We start from the raw sequence: 24,337 nt of genomic DNA, 5'->3' as shown, positions 1-24,337 counted from the left end.
ACCCAAAAATTAGATCTACAACTCGGTAGACAGTAGATTACCACAAGCATCGGAACATAGACTCCTCATGAATCAGAGCACACTATCCCTTGAAGTCGTGATATTCTGTGAAAAAGAACATGGTTGTGTTGCACCAGGTAATGTGGAGCAGGACCATCACTACACAAACCAGTAAGCTTCTGAAATATCTTGCTTTTATGTTCCAGTTTCTATGAGGAAATTTTTGAGTCTGTTGGCATTGTGGATAGCAGATACTTTAATCCAATGTTTATACTAAAGGAGGACCTCAAAAATTTTCTTTCTCATCAACACCTAAAAGTAACAAAAAAATCCCAATCTTTGCATTGGCAACTTACTACCAAAGATTTAAAAGGAGTCTGTTGTATACAAATTTGCTTTCAGTGACTGCTCAAGAAAAGAATGTTAGATTGGGAAAGACATCCTTCTCTAAACACCCTGAATTGCTTGTTTTGTATAACAGCAAAGTAAATATTTACAGGCAACTAAACAGCATGTTGTATTTTTCCCTTCTACAGGAAAAGATATCATGAAAAACACAAAACCTATTTAAAATCATCATCGGTGACTCGGCAAGCATAGCCTTAATAAATGTTAATTTTCCATCACTTGAACATCTACATGAGCTTTTTTTTCCATCAATTTCTGTGGTGAATATGAAAAAAAGAAAAAAAAAAAAGTTAATGGCTCCTATGTCATCAATGCGAACTTAATGAAGAGTGCTAGATATAAATATAAATACGTTATACCAACTTTTACATATTCCCTGATACTGTTTCTTTTCCTCTTGCCATCAAATATTACAATACAAAAAGAATACATGCACCACTTTTAAGTGCTATAGTATGCCAATGGTGTCTGCAAAAACTTCGGACATGATTTGTCCTCCCAGTTCTTCTAGCCTAGCACATTGTATCTTCCTGCTAGCCCATTTTTAGATCAGTAAGAAGTCAGAAAAGAAGGGCACGCTTCTAATTTCATTAAAAAATTGAAACTTGTGATCCCCATCAGAGAAAGACTTCAAAAGAGTATATATCTCTAAGGGGCTATGAATCTAAAACCAGTCATAAATAACAGAACTGTCAGAAAAAAATGGGACTGTAGAAGGAAACATGCTTATTCATTTTGTGCTACATGCTTATTCATTTGGCCCACTTTAGGTCTCCAAGAAAAGAACGTCTCCCTCAATTCCCTCGGTAGTCTATATTCTGAGTCATTCTCTAAGTACACAAAACTAAGGTATTTTCTAGATACACATTTTTATCTCTTTCCAAAGGAAGGGCAAGAAGACTTAGAAGCAGAATCCTTGAGGACAGACAGAAATAAAACAATCCCAAATACTAGAGGTTTGGGCATAGAATAGATTAGCACAGTATTGGACCAAAACAGATCCTCAGTTCCTGAAAAATACTGGTACAAGTTCCCTTCCTACCACTGATGTTAGAAAACTTGATTTGAAAAAGATTTTTTTTTCAGTTAAATGCTGTGTACACTGTAGGTAGGAAAGGTCAGTGTCTGGTTTTTGAGGCAACAGGTCATTTGCTTTTAATATGATCAGTTTTTGTATTAAACGGTCAGAATACTGGGTGCTTAAAAAGATCAGATAATTTTTTCTGACAGCCAAACATTCTGTCTCTGGTGAAACACCATTAACTGCTACTAATACCCAAATGCTGTTCTGTAAGTATTGATTTCAATAAAGGAAATACACCATGATGAAATAACTCTGAGGTAATTTCAGTTCAGATTTTTAAGAAAATCCTAGTCTTATTTAGGACTGCTGTATCAGACTGCTCACACTTGATTTCCTGAATCCACAGAGGCAAAAAACAGATGGGGGAAAAAAATACAGTCCTGTCTGACTGAGGAAAGACCAACAATTCATTGGACCAAAATTCACAGCTTGTCTTCTGCAAGTTGTGGGGAAAAAAATAAAAAATAAAATAAAAAATCTTATGGGTGTCATTTCAATAACATTCCTGTGATATTAAGGCCCAGAAATCAAAAATTACATTAACATTTATTAAAAATAATTATTTATTAAAAGCCTGTGGTAGCATGCAATTTTCCTTTTAGACACAAAAATTATCTAAGCTATTAGTCTATAAAACAACCTTAATTGTGGTGTAAGCGTGTGACAAAAATATGTCCTGCTGTTCTCATCACAACCCTAAAAAATGATCTCCCTGTAAGGAAATATCACTAGGGCTAACAGGCTGTGGTCAGTATTGTCTGATAGAGCATGCTGGGTATCTACAAAGAAACATGGAAGACAGCTGCTGGGTCCCAAACATCAAAATATCTTGAGCAATCCATGCACCAAAATACTATGCAGTATTTATACTAGAAAGCAGTGGAAAGAAGACAAGAAAGGAGTACAACTATAACATGCAGAATGTCACTAGGGGACAGTAAACAGGAGGCCTTGTAAAAGTCACAGTGCCATTGGGGAATCCAGCCAAGCTGGATAGCACATAGTTTTCATAATCTAACATATTTTCCAGACATGAACTATCTGCAGTTCTTTACATATCTTTGATACTGTTCCTATTCCAGTGCACTGCTGTCACCTTTTGTGATGTTATCAACTCTCATGATGCTCGTCTTAAAGCTCTAGATATGGGACTCACATGACTGTGCCCATGATTACAGCTTTCCTTTCCATGCAAGGGAATGTGGTTCTAATTCTCACTGTTACAGAGCGAAGACTAAACATGTGAAGTGTCAGTGATTAAATACAAGACAGCATATAAAAATAAATATAAACTTACTCATTCTTAGATCCTCTTTTGACCTACTCACAATATTCAAATGCCTGGGAGTGACTATCAGAAGCGGCAGGTATTCTACATTTTTGTATCATTTCTGTCCTGTTCGCATGAAAATTTGGGAGTCAGCAAGGCACTTGAGTTTGACAGCTATTCCAGCCAAAAAAAATGTAATGCCAGGCTCTAATGGTCAATGTAACAAGTAGAAACTGTAAGATAAATCATCTAAAGGAAGAGGAAAAGTCACACGCTAAAAACAGGAACGGGCAAAAATTCACTGAGAACAAAAGTCACTGGTTTTGCATAATCTTTCATTGAAAATGTTAGAGGAATCAGAGTGCCAAGCTGAAATGGACCAACTAAAGAACGGATATTAAGGAAGCAACAGAAATTGGCTATTAAGCAACTTTGCAAACACAATATTCAGATTTGAGAGCACACCACTAATTTAAGAACAAAAGTGTCATAGTTATTCTAAAAGGAAATGGTGTGGTTTAGGGAAGAAAAAAAAATAAGGACACACACAAACAAACAATCTTTGTCATACAGCAAGGCAGCAAACATCAGAAGCATGTTGTTGTTACATGAATTGTTACTTGCACAATGAATTGCATCAGTTTTTTCGGTAGTTCAAGTTCACTGCAATCCTGTAACTTCTCCCAGGAAATGCCATATCCTCAGACAAATTACAAATTGCTGACATAATTCATTCAGAGTTCATTGAGATGATCAGGCCTCCTTTCCCATCCATGAAACAAAATACTCTGACTTACCCTTCTGCTAACCACTGGAATATAAACATACTGAGTCATCACACCAATCTGAAAGACAGACTATTTAAGTAAAAGAGCTGTTATATAAAGCTCGGAACATCCTTCCAAAAGAAATGTTTAGTTGATGCTAGATGCTAAATCCAGATGGATTCTTTTGGCTGAAGCAAAAACCTGAAGCACCTTTAACCTCCCCAACTTACATTTTCACTTAAAGTAAGGAGAGATTATTGTGTGTCAGAGATCATTCTTACAGAAGACATAATGTGTGAAGTAAGGTGATTGTTTGCACTTCAGACTACCACAGAGACCCACGGGTCACTTCTGTTCTTCAGGAGACCTTTGAAGCTGTTATTAACTCAGCATGAGACAGCACGGTAAAAATCCAAACTGGGCATCACCAGACATCACTGATAAACAAAATTGATGTGGTATTTTTTCTTTCATTTCTGGAGCACAACTTTGGGATTCTTTATTCCTGACATATAATTTCAGCAGCTTTTCAGCCACTGAGACAACTTTGGAATTGAGAAATCTGTGAGATGTGCATGAGAAGCTCAGAAAAGACAAGGTGACATTCCAGTATGTCTCACCCTGCTCTGTGACAGCACAGATCTGGTGCTGCTCCAGCTTCAGTGCAAGAAAGATACAGGGGTAAGTTTACTGAGACAAATCCAAACATAACAACGGTGTTCCAGTATCTGTGTGCTTGATACCCTGCACTGGTGTCTGCCAAGCTTCTCCTTTGTAGTATGCCTGCAGTGCAGTGAAAACAACATGACTGAAGGCTCCTTAGACAAACCCACCCTTGTCTTGCTTGAACTGTCCAGCTCAGGCACTCACAGATCCAAATCTGAGTTTTTATTCAGGAAAACTGATGACCACCATGTTGCCAGTGGTGTCAAAGTTACAGCCTTACATTTCAAAAGAAAGCTAGCTCCTGGTGCACTATCTCTTTCACAACTAATTCTTCCCTTTCTGAAAGCTTTGATGGAGGTGGAAATAAATTGGTCACTCAGACATAAGCACTACAGCCAGCAGAGCTGTAGCTCAGAGGAGTTTATTCCCATTTCATATATGTTCGGGGGCGGGAGGGGTGGGGCGAGGCTCCTGTGTTTTATAGGGACAACATAGTGGACTTAAAAATGCACCTGTTTGATACTAAAATAAATCTACATAAATAATATAATAATTGGTTTCCCTGAGAAGACTTGATTTAGAAATCAGAAAAGTATTCACATGCAAAATACTGTCCTTGGTTCTCGATTACACATGATTACACATTCTCATGGAAAGCAGAGGAGGTGGAAAAGAAAGGATTTTTTTTCATTCCACATATCTAGCATGATACAAATAACTGTCATCTGCCTCATTTAAAATATGAATTAGACACACCATTTAGCCATCATATAAATTCAGTACTGATCCTGCTTCAAAATATGAATTAGAAGAAAGAAAACTTAGGGGTATTTATCACTACTAGAGAACAGTAGTATCGCCTCGACAATAGTAATGCTTTTGAATCCCTTCATTTTTCAAAAGAAGTCCTGCCGAATAACAATTCCACTTTGTGGTACATATTTATATATTGCACATACTTACAATAGTTTATAAATTTCACTGATATAAACTTGCAACTACAATGGATGTTTCCCGTGCTTACAATGGAACTGTTGAATTTTCAAGAATATTAAAATTAAGAAATAGCTGAGCTTACGGCAAACCACAGTTCCAATCTCTCACTTCTTTATTAATAACAGCTGGTGGCAAAGATGTGTGATGTTGCCTGCCACACAACCAAAGCAAGATTCAGTAAACATATGGAAGATATCAAAAATTTCTAAAAAATTTCTAAAGCGGAAGATATTCATTTTAAGAACCGGGGTATGGTTAGCATTATCTAGTATTTCTCAATACCAAAACACAAATATCCATTCAGCTTACCTCAGCAGGCAGCAGCAAAATTAATCTTTAACTAAAGCTGAATTTATGCTTTGGGATTTATTCATTTTCAAGTTCCTAGAGCTTGCAGAGATTACCCATGTGAAGGTTTAAACAATGGCATGTTGTTTTTCTGAACACACACAGAGACCACCTTAATGCCTAGATACCCACATGTTCACTGCATAGTGTCTTGCTAAGCAAGTAGAGCAGCAATGGAAAGCCATAACCTTGCTGAAAATCATGATTCAATGGCAGTAGAGAAGCTGACAATACTGCTTTCGGGTTCTTGTTTTGCTGAGAATTCAATAAGCAGATGCACAAGATCCGTTAGCACCAGAAAGCAAAAATGGAAGCCATGAGAAAAGAAAAAAATCTAAATGGCCTAAATTGTGCCAATAAAAAGTTTCTGGGGAAAAAAAAAAAAAAAAATCAGGGTGTAGAGGGATACTGTTAGAGGAATACTTTCTCCTGAAAGCAGTTATCAAGCCTGCAAAACTAAAAAGGGGCAAAAAGAAACCCTGCCTGCCCTGTGGCTCACATTCAGTGATTAATCACTGCCTGTATAGAAAACCTACCAGAAACCCCATCCCGAAAAAGACTACTAGACCTCATTAGTAGACACACCTCTTTTTTTTCTTTTTTTTTTCTATTAATATTCGATCAGTAGGTTCAGACTTCTGAACTTGAAGCAGACCAGTATGTGATGTATCTACCATGCCTGTTGCTCATTATACAATTACTTAACCTACTTAAATCATAAGCTTTCAATGAACTGATTTTAATTGGACACTAAGCTGGGGCACAAGGTAGAGAGATGGCAGGAATCTTCTTCAAAGCATTGGCCTCCTTATGTTCCATGTATTTCTTATTCATTTTTTCTCTAAAATGTATAAGTTATTCTCACACTATAAACCTCTGTTTTGAAGAAACTACAATTTTAGATTTTAATGTGCACTGTTAACTTTACACTACTGACTTTTTTCCAAGTTGTGAATAGAAAGATATTGACTCTTGGACCAAGCATAAGAGCAGCAGCATTAATCAAAGGAAGGACATGGTTTAGAGTCAAAGCAAAATATCATCTGTTCAGTGTAGCTGGATACTTATTTGTCCTCTTCCCAAAGATGAAAATGGAATCACACAATGTCTCACAGGTCGATAGCCTACTATGTATAAATGTAGAGGTGACTCAGTCATTTTTCAATGGGATGCCACGTTGTTCAGAAACACGTTCACCTTTGAACATTTTGCTTCATTGTGGGGAAAATACAGAAAGAGGAGGATGTTTTCTGAAATTACCACAGCATCTTGACAGAAATGACCGAAGAGATGACTAGGGATTAAATTATTTGTTATTGTCTAAATTACAAAACAATAAACTGAAACTGAAAACTCAAGGTTAAGTGGATTAACAAGGAACTTACATTGGTGTAAGCTTTGGGCTATGGCTTTAATATAGAATCAAAGATAAATGATTTAGGGAATAAAAACTTCCATCTAAATCACTGAATCAATAACAATCTGGTGAATTATTTTGTCTAAAGAGAAACATTCTACTGTATTTATGGCTAGGACTATTCAGTTTAATGTCATCCCTAGAACACATGCCATTTCTCCTCCCATTCACATTTTCTTTGGAAATCTACAGGAGTCACATAATAATCCTATCTATGATGAGTCAAAAGCAAATCAAAACCACCTGGGTTCCTAGCCTTTCCAGTCCACTAGCAACACTATTCCGTATATTCTTGCTTTGTAAGGAAAAGGAGAATTTTTAATAACTTCTAAGCACATTCAGCCATCATTTGATACTTCTTTTCCAGCCTTGTCTTCATTCAGTATGAATTACTTAAACTTACACCTTTAAAATGGCTGAGCAGGAACTGCAAGGAGCAAGTGATTTATTTTTTTTTTACTGCTTCATTCAGGGGCAGAAAGGGAAAAAATGAAAGTCTTACTTCCTAGAAATGCTGCCTGAGTCTGAGATACCCCCAAGTAACATTCAGTATTACTGTAGCTACAGTATAGGTTGGCTTGAAACCAGGAGCAATCTGAGGTGAAGAGTGATGCCAATCTGGGCGACTGCTCCTACTATTAAATGATTGCTAAGTTAGATCCTTTTGGTATCAAAACTATCAGGACATTAGCTTTTAAAACTCTAGGTCCTATGCATTGCAGAACTGAGTGTTGCAGCTTTGAGGAACAGAGGAAAGGAAAAACAGACAATCACTGAGCAGCCGGTCCCAAAGCAAGAGCACCATCCACTGAGAATCAATCTTGAACTCTCTCTTATCTATGAAACATGAATTGGAATAAACGCAGTCTGATGCATTCCTGAAGAAAGATACTTGTATCTACCTTCACTTCCTTTCCTCTGAAGATCGGGTGAAGACGACTTAAATGTTCAATATAAAAAATTATTATTTTCTGAGAAAAGATAAGCCTTGAAATTCAGAACGAGCAGTAGCTTGCAGGAGCACCTGCAATGATGCAATCTGACAGTCTTCTTTCCCACAAGTTTATAGGAGCTGTGCACCATTCTATGAGGAAAAGATTAGGAAATTTCCTCAGTTTGTGTCTTCTCTTAAAAAAACAAAACAATTTTAAAAAGGCAATAGGCATATATTTAACACATAGGCAAAAACTGGGATCCCACAGAATGCTTACTGTTGTGGGAAACATATTCTTTGTGAAGAGGGGCAGGGCTTGAATCAACAAAAAATAAACATCATCACTCCAATGTAGCTCTGGCAGTATCCGTTTTTCAGCCTCTTTTCATTACAGGACAACAAGCCGAAAACTACCTTATGCTGGCAACAACAGTAACACTAACAAAGAGAAAATTATAAACTGTGCAATACACAAAGCAGCAGATGCTGTAATGGTTCCACTGCAATGACACATATGGTGAAAAGGAACTGATGGACAGCTGGATTCAGTTCATCCCATCTTAATTTGAGGATCAAGATGGACAGTAAGGGGAGGAGACAACCATGGAAAATGCTGCCACTTTGGTCACTTTGGTATTTGGAGTGAACATACTTTCCCAAGTTGATGTTACAGATGAGGTGGCCACCACCTCATCAAAAAGAAAGAAACAGCAGCGTGAATACCAAGGTCAGAGGAGGCTGAGGTGCTCCATGGCAGAGTGGATATTCCTGAAGGGACTGCAGCCTGTGGAAGATGTGCTGGAGCTAAGGGAAAGAGTAGGAAGGAAGGAGCAGCAGTAAGAAACCACCATGTTATGACCACAAACCTCCCATGCACCTCTCACTGCCTCACTGAATGGACTGAGTGAAACCTGCAGGAGTAACAAGGGGGGAGAGGAGTCTGGAGGGAAGGTGAGATGGGGAATGGGGGAGGAGAGGTGTTTTCTCTAAGTGTTTTAACATTTGCATCTTTTTTTGTTTGTTTGTTTCCGTTCCCCAATATCTGAACTAGTAATTAAGTGTTTATATAAACTGATAATAAATTAATTTCCACAAGTCTGTTTTGCCCACAACGGTAATCAGTGAGTGATCTCCCAGCCTTTATCTTGACCAAGAGCTTTCTCACTCTTGTTCTTCCTATTTTCTCCCCCTTCTCACTGGACGATGGAGGCAGCAGGCAAGTGGCTTTTTGGGTGTCTGGCTGTGAGCCCAGGTCACCCCAGCACAACATCCCAAGGAGGCCATGCTCCCGTGGGCACCATAGGCCAGGAGACTGCAACATGGACACTCCAAAGCAGAAGGCACAGAAATGGTCAAATAAACATCCTGGTATCTACTGCTGCTTTTAACCACCAAATATTCAGACTTTGCATGTACAACTACCAGAAATAACACCATATTAATTATATGCGTAAATAAATAATTACAAGCATCTCTTTAAATTACAGTGGCTTCAAAGCACAACTGAGGAGAATCTGTCCCTTCAGGGAAAGTCTTCTGCTCAAGGTAGACATGAGCTGCAACCTAATGTAGTACTTCAGAGGCAGCGAGATTCTTGCCTCTTTTTGAAACAGAAAGTCCTTGCTTGATTGTTGTCTCATTACTATTTTTACATTTAGGATATTAAATCATTATCTCTATTTCTTTCACATTTGCTGATCAGAAAGACAAGCTGAAATTAAAAGCTTCACTGGGAAGGGAACTAGCTGTTCCACAACAGAATAGCAGAAATTAAATATGTTTCTCTCTGACAGTTAAAAAAAGAGACAGAGAAAAAAAAAATAAATTAAAAAATAAAACAGATAAGGGGTATTAAAGCAGGCGGGGAAAGCTTTCCATGTCCCACATGGCCTAGGTGAGGTGCCTGAGGGTCAGTGCGGCACTGGGAGTCACTGGGCCCCGGCGCTAGGACCTGCTGGCGGGGCTGCCCAGCTGCACTATTTTTATTATGGTATTTTTTGCATTCAGACTTTCCACTGCAGGCGGCCTGGGTCAGGGGATCTGCTCTGCCGGGGTAATCTGGCAGGTCAGCCCAGCAGGAGTTATTTATAGAGGGGTGGGGGACAGAGGGAGAGGATGCGATCGGAATCATCCTGGGGCTACAAGCCGGGAGAGGCACGACCAGGCGAGGGGAAACCCCAAGCACTGTGGTATGGTGTGGTGTGTCACCCAGCACCCTACATGGCCTGGGACCAGCACCCTACACGGCCTGGGACGAGGTCACAGCCCACGCCAGCCAGAGCACTGAGAGTGCAGAGCACCTAGGCAAGGCACAGGCGCTCTTCCTTCCCTCTTCTCCTATTTTTCATCATGGGGAAGTGAGTACGCAGCTCATTCATTCCCTCAGTTAGAGACACTGGTGAGTGGAGGAGGACTGCCATGCCTCGGCATTCAGACCTGGACTCTGGGGAGTTCCAGGCAGAACTTCATAGCCTCACGTGACAAAAAAATGACCCTCACTAGGAATTAAAAATACGTAGGGAATGAGTGCACTCAAGCTGGAGCCTGTCTGGACACAGCCTTTAGAGAAACTTCTGCTTCCCCCCACTTCTGTTGTGTGTGTGAAGACCTTTTCAAGGAGTATTTAAGCTTGCTGTGTCTTACTCTGGCAACCAGGCACTTCACAAGGGGTTATAATCAGCCTTTTTCCCATGGTGCTGGAGAATTGTACTTACACAGCCTGTCATTTATGAGGTCCAATTCTTTTTGGTAGGGAAAGAAACTGGAACAGAGTAGAAACATGAGTATTGCAAATTGCCCTGACTTGTTCTGAGGGCAGTTAAAAATCGGGAGGTGGCCAGCTGTTACACTGGGAAGGGACTAGGCTGTATGGAAGTGCATGAGTAGGACTGCCCTGCTGCAAAGGGCCTGACACCCACCCCTGCCAAACCCCGCTACCATTCAGAAACAAGGCATTCAAACTCTGGCCTTGTAAACATTTGCCAGAGACACCTGAGACACTGACAGGATTCAACTCTTCCCACACAATGTCACAGTGGTTGCCATCTTTTAGTGCCATTCTGTGCAAGTGCCTCACAGCTCACATTGTTCAGCCTGAAAGCAGAAGATCCGATGTCTATGGTCTCCTGATCCCGGTCAGGGTCAAAGCCACAGCTCCATCTCTTAAGGAAGTGCCTTGGTGCCTGTATTGTGCCTGCTGTATTGGGATGGCCTGACCCTGCTGTGGCTGGGCCTCAGTGTGGCTGCAACTCAGAGAGCCCCAAGGACCACAGCCACACCAATGTCAGCACGGGCTTCTGCTTGAGTACAAACGGCTTATTTAGAGCTCACCACTCACTGAGTGGTGGGGGGAGCAGGAATTGCTGGGACTCCTCAGCAGGTCTAATGCCCCCAACATTGCCTTGCCTATCCCTCCTTCTCTGAGAAAGCCCCTTCCCCAACTGGCAAATGAATTTTCGGGGTGTTCATCCACCTCAGCTCCTGAAAGCACCCCTCTTTTGGCCACGCAAATAATGAGAAGAAATTATGTGTCTGGCAATACATGGATGCAGTATAACGGCAGGACACTAATGTTCCTCAAGGGAGCAGGGTGCTAAGACCTAAACATCTATATCAGCTTAGCAAAAAAAATAAAAAGCTCCTACATTCAAGTAAGTCTGCATTTTTAAATAATTGCTGGCACAGTTTACAGTTCTGGCTTGCATTTGTATCTGCAGAAATCATATATAAGTAACAGCTAAACAATACAGATATATTAAACTGCCCGGTATGCATTGCATGTTTTATAGAATGCCTCCAATTGTGACGCATTTGAAACTATTTTATACTTTTGATTCACTACATGCTCAAGTTATCTACCCCAGGCACACAGCAGAGTGCCAACAAAGACTTTTGGAGGGGAAGTAAATGCTTTCTTTAACACTTTATAGTTCTAAGCTCCAAAAGACCAAGGAAAACAATGTTTTGCCCTGATGGTCTGGTCAGATACTAATAGAGCACAAGAAGATTCTTCTAATCTGAGAAACTGAGCTGTGCAGCCTGGCTCACCACCCCATCACCATGAGTACTGTTGGCTTCACTAAAAATGCATGTGGAGTGAAGATGATGAGCAAGACTGAAGGGCTCAGCTTCATCACTTCACTCCAGGTGGGAGAGCCAGGCTGTGGGGGTACCTCCATTAATGGCTGTAGGGAAAGGGGAAAATTATTGCGTTTCCTTTCTAAGTAAGTTTTGGACAGTGTTTGGGACTCTCCTATCCACCAGAGGAGCGTACAGCTTCCTACAGAACTTACTTGTCTAGACATCCAGGTGATGCCACCAACTCTTCCAGACACAAATTAAGCACAATGGGTCCATGATTCTCTGTAGCCTAAACAACTTTACAGGCATTTAGGTGACCTCCCTGATACATTCCTTCAGTGGCACCGATGCCCCAACAGCCACAGTACCTGAGAGGTGTACAACAGGACCTCAAACTAAGGTAAACATTACAAAAACAAAACTAAGAATGACATTTCAGTATAGGTTAATGGTCCATCTTTTAGGAACACGGGAAGGATGTAAGCAGCCATATGGAAAAAATCCATTCCTATATTTTTACTGCTGAAAGCTAAGCCTTCCCAAGAGACCCCATGAATGCATTAAAAGCTCTGGATACACGATTTCACGAGTTTCACCACCTCAGCCAGACTGCTAATATATTTATTAAAAAAAAAAAAAAAAAAAGTTAATTAATTAATCGTCTGCCACCAAAGGCATTCGAGGACTCTGAATCAAGCGGAGAAACGCTACCGCTGAGCTCCACTGCCGCATGCAGAAACTTTCAAACACCGCTGCCGCACCGCCTGGGTCGCAGCGCAGCCGGCTCCGGAGCCGGGGGCGGCCGGGGGGCAGGACCGAGCCCGTCCCGTCCCGTCCCGTCCCGTCCCGGGGGCACCAGCCGCCTCCCCCTTGCCTCCGGGCCTCCGGCAGCGCGATCCCCGCCGGGGTAGGCACCTGCTGGGGGGCAGGAGGACGGTGCCGGCTCTCACGCAGCTCTCCGTGCACCCCTGGGTGGCGGCGGGCGGGTGTGTGTGTGTGTCGGGGGGGGTCCTTATGGATGTGGATCCCAAACTTTGCTGCCGCAGATCCTGGCCGGACCTGTTGCCGCCGGGCTGGGCGCTGCTCCTCCCGGCTCCGGGGGAACGGAGGGGAGCATCAGCGCCGCTGGTTTTGCGAGGGGGCTCCGCTGGGGTGATGGCACGGAGCTGGCGACCCCATCAGACCCCCAATTCTCCCCTGCACCTTAGCAGGCAGCGGCTGGCTGTCACCTGTCGCCGGCAGTCCTTCGGGGTGGCACCTCCACCGGCACCGTGCCTGGCTCCCAGCGCTGCCCCTTCCCCTCGCTGCTGCACAGCGGGGCTCGCCCCTTCCCCGCTCTCCTCAGCGCCCCGAGCCCCCCGGCTTCCCCTCCTGCCCTCCCCCGGTCCCCGCGGAGGGCAGCGCCCCCGGGGGCTCGCCTTACCCGGCTGGAGGCGAGGACCTGCCGGTAGCGCTCCTCCTCCGCCGGCAGGGCAGGGAACTGTTGCATGGAGAGCATGCCGGGGCTCCTGCAGCTGCTGCTGCTGTTGGGGCTCCTCCACTTTCTCCTGCCCCCTGCGCTCCCCTACCTCAGCCGCACACTGCACACACACAGCACACACACACACACTTGCCGGGCTCGGGGTTGGGGGGACTCCGCATTTTGTCTGCTCGGCCCCCTGCCCCCTCCCGCCTCCTCCGCCCAATAATAACAAACCTCGGAGAGAAAGCCGCCGCATCCCCACCCCTTTCCCACACAAAGGCTCTACCCCTTGGGGACGAGCAGGGGGACAGCCCGCGGGGGCACGTATCGCCCCTACGAGATCTCCCCGGGGGGCTGTGGGCACGGCCTGTGTCCCCCCTGGACAACCTTCAGGTGGTGGGAGCCGAGCTCGTCCCTCGCCTCGACCCCAATAAAGAAAAGGGACAAAATGTCCCTTCCCCAGCCCTCCTGTCCCAAAACCAGGAGCCCGCAGCCCGCTCCTTCCCCCCGGGAGCTGCACCTGTACCGCTCACATACACACAGAGAAACGCACTTCAAGGCAAACGCTTCCCCCTAGCTCTTCTCCAGCTTCTTTCCCAGCTGTCTACTGCTTTACCTTTGGATTTAGGTCACGTCACTTTGCATTCGTGTGTGAAGTTTAAAGGGGGCATTGCGTGCTCCTGGAGTGCCACCGCGCATAACTGACTGCTGCTCCTGATAATTCGGTCCTGCGTTACCCAACCAAAGTCACCTCAGGAGGGAGCACAATGGGGTTTGGGTTGGTTTTGTGCTTCCCCTCCTCTTTTCAAACAATTGCACGAATAAAAGGAGAAGTACAGAAGAAGACATAAAAGTGAGAGTATTTATACATTAGGCAGCTTGGGCATTGTGCAGAACAATTTGGGCTGTAATTCTGATTTTAAAAAAAAGGGGAATCAAGATGTAATTCATAATTACAGCATTTCACAGAGATTCATTAGCCCTGTCAAAAATCACGATAAGAACAAATGAAAACTGAGAACCAAAAGGTGCAATCCATGGCCAGCTTGGCCTTGGATTGAGGCTGCGTTCTCCTCAGCAGTAAGGACTTGTAAACCCTGACCCAACTTTTCCTCCTCATCCCATCCCCATTCCCTCAATCTGGCGAGTAAGTTTTGTAGCTGCAACATTCAACCCGCGCACAGCACCCAGAAAAAGCCTAAACTGAGTTCAGTGGCTGGTGATGGTTTCATGGAAATCATTGCCCAAGGAACAATTATTTAGATTAAATAAGACTTGGTTGAATTACACGACAGCTCCCTCGGCATATGGTCCCTATTGATACATTAGCCCTAGCAGAAACCTGTTTTCTGGTAGAACAGCCTATAAATATTTTAATGCAGAGTATAAATATAGTTAATTTAGTTAACATGTTACCATTAGTGGAAAGAAGCAAGTATGCCTAGTTATCTTATAGCTAATTTGACCTCATCTGTTTTTTCTCTATTTTTAACTTCGCATTTCCCTTCCTAGTAAATACAGACTACAGTATCTTCATTTTACCCTTCTTTACAGTGATTGATTTAATTAGAAGGGCATATAAAAGCATACAAAAATAAACTCACAAAGCAAGAAGAGGGAGCAACTTAAATGTCCACACGTGACAGCTGGGACGAAACCAATGCAGAAGAGGGATATCTGAAGCAAATGAAACCACAGCCAGGGCTGCCCACATGAGCACACTCAGCCCTAAGCCCCACACCAGAGCAGCCACCACACACCTCAAGCTCCTGCTGCCCAGCCCCAGCACATCCTTCCAAGGGAACTCTGCAGCACAGACACATCCCACTCCGAGCAGCTAAGATAGGCTCTGGAGCCAGAACTACTGAGATGGCAAGAGCTCAGAGTTCAGTGCTTTAAAGGCACACTCACACATGGAAGCTTTTATGAACAAATTTTGGTGTTATCTGCATAGTAATATTTCTCTCTCTAGTAGTTACAGTCAGGACAAATGTCTAATAAATCGGTCTTACGTCCCTTTGTGAGGCCAAAAAAAAATCATCTACTACATCCACTCCAATTTGTTGTATCTTAATCAGCTTCACCAACCCATTCTCACAATTACCAGAGTACCACCACGGAGGAGCATGATTAAGTAATTTCAGCATCCATTCAGTAGTAAAAACTACCCCTGCCAAAGGGGGGCAGAGAGCACGCCTAAAACTTCCACTTCAACCTCAGCTGTTACTACTCAGGAGAAGTTTGCTGCTTTATGATACTAGGCAGAAAGAAACAAATTTTCAAGTTGTTTTGGATGTGTTTATTGTATGACTTGGTTTTTACATTCAATGAACATATACAAGGGCCTTGTAACTCTTACAGGGAACAAACCTGTCCAAGGAGTTTCCAATCCAAACATATTGACAACTTAGAAGCACCTTGATTCAGCAAAAAGATGAGTGCTTACTAGAATGCATTCAGAATGAGGAAAAACCCTTGGAAGTTTTGTTGTTTTTTTTTTTTCATTTTACATGCAACTAAATATTCTGAATGCACAGTGTGCTTATCATCCAATTTGTCTCTATAATTTCCCAACATCAGATCAGATTATATCATTTATTCTAATGTATATTTATCAATACACTTTTTTTTTTTGTAAATTAACATTCAAAATACCTGAAATATTCAAAGTATTTCCTGTATCCTGAATAACAGATGATTTCATCCATACCTTTTTCTTCAAAGTTGTCGTGCTTGCAACATGTGGAGCTCCAAACAAAAACAAGAAGCAAAAAATGAACTATAGAAATAATTATTTAAAAACAACAAATAGAAGCCAGTGATTTATTAAACTGCAGATTGCTTGAGCCCCCACGCTTTTTTTTTTTATGCCAAGCAACAAATATCTGGTTCAGCAGGCAGACCAATAGAGTGCAAATGACTCAGATGGTTGGATAAGATATCCAGAACTATTTTGAATAACATTTCAAAAATAGGTATGCCTCACATATGTGAGGTTCAGGAGAGATACACATCTTTTAGGAAAGAGAATATGCTTACACGCACACGTGCATGTATGAATGGAATGAATTTTAAGGAGTTTTATGCTTTATTATTATAATTAAGACAATCAATCAGAAGCAAGTTTTTTCCTTTCCAATATGTCACACAAACATTGCAAAATATTCGGAAAAGAACACGAAGAACTACTTGAAACATGCAACTTAAGTGCAGATCATTTTTAAAGCTCTGTAGAGAGATTTCTTCTCTGTGCCAGAGAGGCAGGGAGAAACTTTACATTGTACTTGTTTTAAAGAAATACCTTACAATAAATAGAAAAATGGGTTATGTTCACATAAAATAAAAGCTGTTTCCACAATGGCCCCATTCACATTGACCTAAATATTCCAACTGCAAAGGTATCTTTTTGTATTTTTGGACAATAGATCACATTTTACTTCACCTGAACAAAAACTTCCTTTCTTTTTCTTTCAGTGGCAGGAGAATTACAGGCCTAAGCTGTCCCATAATAGCATCACCCCATTTGGTTAAAGAAACAACACTTACAACATGGAATTATCTCACAGGTGTCGTTATTTTAGAAGAGAGTTAAAGCAACAATACAGAAAACAGTTTATTCCTTACACAAGGAAACAAGAGAATTCAGTAGACACACAACTGTGATTGCCTGCTGTAAATTCAGTTCTACGACAATTTTATTTCTACAGTTTTATATACTAATAGCTTGACAGAATTAGTATACATTTGTGAAGTCAATAGAAAAAAAAATCTATCAAATAGCACCAATTCATGCTAAATATTGCCAATTTTTCTTCATGTTTCTTATCCTTCACCAACTTAGGTGAAAAATTCAAAAGAACCCGTTTCCCTCATTTTGTCAATCTATGCAATCTGAAAGCTACTGTCTTTTGCAGCTTTTCTTTTTCTGCTGCTGAACCTTAATTATATTCAGGTATCATCTCAGACGGTACTGAGTCCTTTCACACGTGGGCCAAAACAGAAAGAGCTTTCAAACAAACTGCAATCTTCTCTACTACTTTATACAAATGGTCCCGCTGCTTTTGCAATGTTTTTTTTAGTAAGTTACACGTGCTGTGGGGGGAAAACATCCCACAAACAGAACTCCACAAGCTGCCAGCTCTGTACCTCATCTTTTGAAGGATCTAGTAAGCACTTTCCAGTTACTCAGTTTGCTCAAGTATCATAAGATTTCCAACACAGATTTAAAAATTCAGTTCTCATTCTCCCCTTCACCTCAGATTTAACTTGCAGCCCCTCTGCTGAGATGATGTAGCTTCTCTTTTAACTTGAAGCCATGTAAACCTTGTAGTTCTACCAACCAATATTCTACAGCAAGGCATTCTAAACTAGTCAGTAAGAAAATATTTAAATAGCTTAAAGTTTAGCTAGATGGCTAGCCACCCAGATGGAAAACATAACTGTATTGTTACACTGTTCAAACACTTTACATTTTTGTACATCTATGCAAATATTCAAATGTGATATTTATCTGTACAAATATTCAAGCAATATGATGATTTATGTTTAATTTCAATTTGCTTTTCTGCTCTTGGCTACAGAAGCAGTGTCAAGAACATATCTCTGTACCCTGAAAGTACTTCATACGCATGCTCAGGGTATGCATCCGTCCACTAAATTAAGTTTTCAATTGATTTGATTTTCAGGAGAACCAGGTATAGAAAAACAAAAAAAGTCACTCACAGTCTGCAAGGGGGGCCCGATTTATTGTTTGTAATACAGTTGACTTGAAAGACCGTTCACATTTCCCTTCGCTAAACAAAGTTTTGACATGAGGCCACAGAATGCTCAAATAAGTGATCTGAAGTTCCCCATTCGTTGTTACCATTAAAACTGGCATGAAGCACAGAAATTGTGTGATACAACAGAAGGACTAGCTTAAGAATGCTGATTTTTAACAAAACACTGGACTGATTTTATGGGAAACAAATATTCAAGAAAGCATTTTATACTAAGCTATTTTTAATATTGTGAAATGGAGACATGGAAAAGTAACTCAATATATTAATAGAACAAATGTTAATGGATCTCAGACAAATTACATCAGCACTTCAGTGTAGACTAAGATTTACTATTTCATTACTTTCAGTGTCTGAATTCAGTTTTGTGCTGCGAATGTAATGACACAAAAGGTGACATTTCTTCCCTCCTCTGCACTTTTCTTGGCAAATAGTATACATACATAATCTACGCATATTAGGTTCTGTTACACACAGACTAACATTCTAGGAATAATAGCTACCTGACTGAGGTATATTAAATATTGAGTTGTTTCAGTCGTTGTAGACCATGAGCCATGCAATCATCACAACTGCAACTCCGAACACTGGCAGCATAATGAGGTTTTTATATTTTTGCCACGATGACTGTTCAATTTCTACTTCATCCTTTCTCCGCTTATTCTTTCTTCGCCCTTTTAATCTGTTTTCAAAAGCTTCCAGTTCAGCCTAGATGAGAAAACCAAAAGTAGTTGGCATTGCATCAGGATTAAAAACAAGGAAACATGCAGATTTTAAATAACATTCCCCAAATCCATTTATAAAAATAACTAGCAGCCAATGAAATTACACATCTCCTACAGATGAGATAGTAGCACCACATCCCATGGTTACAAAGCACTTTGCTTCCAGGTGTTACACCATTGTTTAGTTTCCTGTAAAGTGTTGCAAAAATGCAACCAAATTAAGTTTTACATGAAATTTCTATCTCAAGCTGAATATATTAAGCCAAGATGAGATTGCTATTTCCATAATAGCACTGGCTAAAAATACATTATTTTCCCATTGCAGAAAAGCACTTGTAAGTATTTAAGCTATTAAAGTAACATATATAAAAGCACAGGCTGAAATCTTAAAAAAATCTCCCTCCTGTAATAAGGATGTACTCTGTTAAACCAAGACAAAAATATTATAATAGGCCCATAGCACCCTTCAAAATAAGGCACAGGCCATTATGCCCTGAAAAGAAGCAAAGCAACTGGAAAAAAGGACAATGCCAAGCTTCTACCCAAAACAGCAGTTTCAGGGTCATTCCTGGAAGGGACCTAGCAGGATCCTCTGGTCCCTCTTCCTCCTCTCTCCAAACTCTAGGAACATACTTCCTCTTAAAAGGATGTCAACTAAAGGCAAAACTTCTTAGCGTATGAAGTTGAAAAACTGGAATTATACAATGTGGAACAAAGTTTAGTCTGGGACTGGACTCCAGCAGGGAGAAACAAGGACCTCTGGAGCCATCTGATTGCTAGGAAGACCACAAAAGACACTCTTTGGGAGAGTTGAGACAGACTAGAAACAGAAAAGCTCTGACAATTCTGCAAATTTTTAGTAGAGTTGAAGGAGACATGGAGAAGAGATGCTAGATGCACTAAAAGAGAGAAGAGACATCAGAGAAGCAGAACACAGCAAGCCAGGACTGGCTGGGCAAAAGGTGCAAGACTGAGTTTAAGCAGAGGAAATGTGGACAGCAAACAGAGGCAAAGTCTGTCTATGAAGCAAAATAAATCTACATGACTGCTACAGCCATGCTGCCAGGAAGAATGGAACCTAGACAATAAGATAGGTGCATTAAAGAAACAAGAATAGGACTGTTTTGGGAAATGAGCGGAGAAGTACTCGAGTAAATATAATTTTCCTTTGGAGCTCAAGATTGTCTGGTCTTCCTCTCCTGACAGCAAATATTTGTCAGAGTTTCGCAAAGTGCATCTTACTTCCTTTCTTGTGACAGATACCACTATTAGCTGGAGGAAGGGACCCATTTTAATGTCTATTACTTTGTACCTAATAAAGGCAGAAACTGGCATTTCTCTGATGAGATGGGAGAAAAGTTCAGAAAAAGTTCCACAGCCTGTTATTTGAAACGAGGTTACTTTCAAGTAGTTAATCCTCCTTCAGAGAAGTGAAGCATTTTAATGAAACAATTTTTCAAAATCCAAAATCTGGAGGCAAGCGCAGAGTTCTTAAGATTCATATATATTTTGGCAATATTTCATTTTGCACAGATGCTAAATAAAATTTTGGGCTTCTGCACTTATTATGTATTTCTGATCATGAAGTGCTTCATGAATTGCAGTAATCGGAATTAAAATATAGGGCTTGAACAATTATATAACAGGTATTGAATTGCTTTCCTAGTGATCTTTATAAAACCCCAGCTAAAAATAAATACACTTTAAAAAAAAAAAAAAACAGAGAATGAACAAAGGTTCATGGGTACAGAATGAGAAAGATGCAATCACTATCCTTGAAGCTACCTACAGATTTTATATAATTTTCATCGTTCCCAAAGTGTCACCTCAGTGATCTCTGAACAATAAAGTAATACTTGTGCCCAGCCTTCAGATTGCCTTTTTTCCAAACTGAACAAGCTCTAGCATTTTTATTATAGCATTAACTTTTTTTGTGTGTGTACAGATGCATTAAAAGTAAAATTAAACGTATTTGAGCTGTATACTCAAACTAATTTGTTGTCAGATACCGTGCAGTTTAGTGTAGCTCAGGTACTGCATTTTGCTCCTTCATGCATCAACCTTTACATTCTCCCTGCACTGAAAGGTGCAGCAGCCTCATGGGAAAATGTAGGTAAATGAATGCAAATGACAGGGACTACTGAGACAAAATGAATATATCCTCAAATTGCATTATTTTTAATTATTATTTTACATACAGGGATGGGTGGGTTGGTTGACTTTTGTAACTTTTAAAGAGACGTTATAATATTTTTCTTTAAGAAAAAGAGGAGAAAAACTTTCATGTAATTCATTACCTTATAACTCAAGCTTGAGATCCTGACTTTCAGAACTGAAACACTTTACCATTAGAAATTAGCTCAAGAATTTAGCAAATCTTTTACATTGGAGCAGGACAGAGAGCTTGGTCTGAGTAGTTAAATAATCAAAGCACTGAGCTTTTTTCTACCTCTAGCAACTGTGAAAACTGACTTCACACAGTGCTTCTGAATTGGAAGCAGAAGGAAAGTTTGGCTGCTAGTGCCATGACGAGAAGACTAACCAAGCCACCTCCCCTTCCAGTAAGGGACAAGTGATTCCATCTGTAAGTGATATAAGCAGAAACTGCCTCCAAATATAGCAAATACCAAAATGGAAGTTTGCAGACTTAGCAGAGCACTAATGAGTTTGTAGTATTAATCAAAAAAAGTCTCAAGAAGCTGTGACTAACAGATGAACTGGCTGTACAAGAAGGTGCTAATGAGATCAGGAAGATGATACAAGGTGCACACTTTTTTTCAGAAGGGAGTAAGAGCATTTATTCAGTATAATGTGACCCAGCATCCCATGACAGTGGAGTGCTCCAACGTGCATCACCAGATGGTGAACTATGAGATCAAGCTGGAAAGGAATCAATGTTAGATAAAAGGCAGCAGTAGCTGATATTACTTGTGTGCAGTTCTGAAGCCTATTTATTAGTTACTTTTGTCCTAGAATAATCTTTGCCATTGTGTTCTACAACTGGACATTATCAATTAATCTGTTAATAGGCTTGATTACTTATAGGTGAAGTCTTCTAACCCTGAAGTCACAGTCCATCAGGAAACACGTATGCAGAAGTGTTTGTCATATATGGTACTGCTGGACTGTAACTATTTAGTGAATGTACAAGTAGAAAGCAATGGTGGAGGAACTGCAGGGAAACAATCCCTGCTGAACAATCAAGACAGAAATGATGTTGCACACACTGCTGGTGGAGTAAGTCTACCACACTACAGGGACCTTAAATTAAGTGGTTTTGACACAAAATCATTAGCGAATGGAAAGATGACTTCTGGAATGCATGAAAATGCAATCAGGACAATACAAGAACCAGCAACTTTGAATTTCTCACCCAGCAAATGTTCTCTGTAAAAGCCCATTCATACATTTCAGCATTCAGCTTGCAGCTCCATCATTTATGGATTCTCTTTGCTTAAATAAAATGCTTCAAATGTTTTGCATGCATGCTATAGTTCCAGAACAAAGCTCAAGAAGTAACATTTCCAAATTCAACTTAAAGAACAAAAGAATTAGATGAACTGTCTTTGAGTTGTATGAAGGAACACATAATTAACAGTGTAGACAGTTGAAGCTTGACTAATAGCAAACACTACAAGATGATTACAAAGCAACGCCTGGTCCCCTGGACAGCAGGCACATAACTTCATGCTTTTCCAGCATGGGAGGCAGAGAAACTCGTGTAGAAAAACAAAAGTAGGCCTTGCTAGAGCATTGGTTAAGAGCCGTAACACTTCAGTAATTCCTCTAGGCAATTAATCAAAGTACGCATCACTGAAATTGTGACCCACAGAGAACCTCTCTACCCAGGAATGTCCTAATGAGATTGGGAGAATGGTACAAAGTGATCGCTCCTGTGAGTAAATCTTCCACACCCCCTTCAAGAAGAGGATGAGCCGCTGCTCTGTGATAAGAACGGAATGTGAAATCCAGGTGAAAACCCAAGTATAATCTAATACATAAAACTGTTTTGATAAACGAGTAAAACGAGTAAAAGGAGTCAGACACCACACACTGCACTCAGAACATGACTTTGTGTCAAATGCTCCGGCACAGGCATATATGCCTGTTGGAAGGACTGCATTAAGGCTGTAGCCTCTAGATGATAAACCTGACCTAACTGCCACCACTGAGTTTACAGTTAATTTCATAAATAAGATTAGTAGTAGAGTCTCCAGGTAGCTGGCACAGAAGCTTCTTGGATTACACTGATGACAACGTACACTGACCAGCGATAGCAGGTACAGTAAATACACCCTGCATCCCCACCAGACCTTAAAGGACAAAGACCAATTTAGGTTTCTTGATTCTCTCACGATGGATACAAATGTACTAACAGTACAAGGTTAGTTAAGGGGGAAGAAGAAAGGCCGATACCTGTTGTCTTCGTTTCTCTTCTTCAATAGCAGCTTTGGCTTCTGCCTCTTTTATCTGTTCAGACATACAAAGTGATAAGCAACTGTTGTAAAGCAGCTAAACCTATTTTCTCATAATTACACTTTCTAGAACAGTTCTTAGCAAAAGGGAGCAAAACATCAATCAAGTGAGCTCTGAACTTATTCAGATTACAAAATATTCCAAGAAGAAGCTATACCAACTCACATTTGAATACCACAACACATATAATGGATGCTAGCAGGCTATAACGTGAACTTCTAACTAACTCGACAAGCTCAACTGACAAATGTAAAACCTGGGGAGAAAAAAAGTTTATTCTCTAACAGCCAGGAGAAATTCCTTAAGAAAGTCACTGTAAGTTTTCAGGAACTTAATCCTCAATTCAGTACACTGTACACATACAGATAATTCTTATATATAATTTCATTCCAAGTAGTTCAAATACTTCCTGACTAACAGAGCAGAAGGAAGCCTCTACATTTGTACTGAATGACATATATTGGATAATGCATACTCAAACTACTTTAATGCCCTTGGTGCAACGCAAACTGTGAATTTAATTAAATGCGCTCCACCATCAGAAATTCATATGAAAAGAAACCTTGGACTTAAAACTGACAATTCTATATGAGTGTTTGGAACTGTTCAAGAAAGCAAATTAAATGCCAGAAATTACAAGGAAAAAAATGGTACAGAAAACACATTAAAATATGAACACATGATGAACTTGACTCTTAGCTCGTGCATTCAGTTTTGGTCCTGCAATAACAAAAGGATGTGTAGTCTGAACACGTGTAAAGGGCAACAGGATGGAGTGACTTCATCTAAAGAAGACACACAACAGATTCATCAGGTGAAAAATAGGTGATTAACAGGCCACAAAAACCTAAAGACTGTGAAAATACTAAATAGCATTAAGACAAATATTTTTCACAATAAAAAAGCAAATTTAATTCTGTGCCTTA

General features: G+C 40.6%; 2 protein-coding genes across 8 annotated transcripts in view; both read right to left on the bottom strand.

The window, feature by feature from the left end:
• CORIN (corin, serine peptidase) overlaps positions 1-14,111 on the bottom strand; it is a 144,862-nt gene extending 130,751 nt beyond the window's left edge. For 5 of the 6 annotated variants that reach the window (XM_082760359.1, XM_082760358.1, XM_082760357.1 and 2 more), the window contains exon 1: positions 13,394-13,589. In XM_082760359.1, the coding sequence (XP_082616485.1) occupies positions 13,394-13,468 (75 nt within the window). In that variant the 5' untranslated portion in view covers positions 13,469-13,589. Of the gene's footprint in view, positions 1-13,393; positions 13,590-14,048 lie in introns of those variants that run through there. The other variant, XM_082760360.1, reaches the window with a different exon arrangement.
• Positions 14,112-15,653: 1,542 nt separating this feature from the next.
• NFXL1 (nuclear transcription factor, X-box binding like 1) overlaps positions 15,654-24,337 on the bottom strand; it is a 42,220-nt gene continuing 33,536 nt past the window's right edge. For both annotated transcript variants that reach the window (XM_082758707.1, XM_082758708.1), the window contains exons 21-22: positions 23,352-23,405; positions 15,654-18,918 (exon numbers count right to left, since the gene is read on the bottom strand). In XM_082758707.1, the coding sequence (XP_082614833.1) occupies positions 18,745-18,918; positions 23,352-23,405 (228 nt within the window). In that variant the 3' untranslated portion in view covers positions 15,654-18,744. The remainder of the gene's footprint in view (positions 18,919-23,351; positions 23,406-24,337) is intronic.

Source organism: Aythya marila (assembly GCF_965140915.1).
Source record: "Aythya marila genome assembly, chromosome: 4".
In the NCBI taxonomy this organism is placed as follows: Eukaryota; Metazoa; Chordata; class Aves; order Anseriformes; family Anatidae; genus Aythya; species Aythya marila.
Note: the sequence above shows the minus strand (reverse complement) of the source record. Positions and strands in the feature narration are given on the sequence as shown.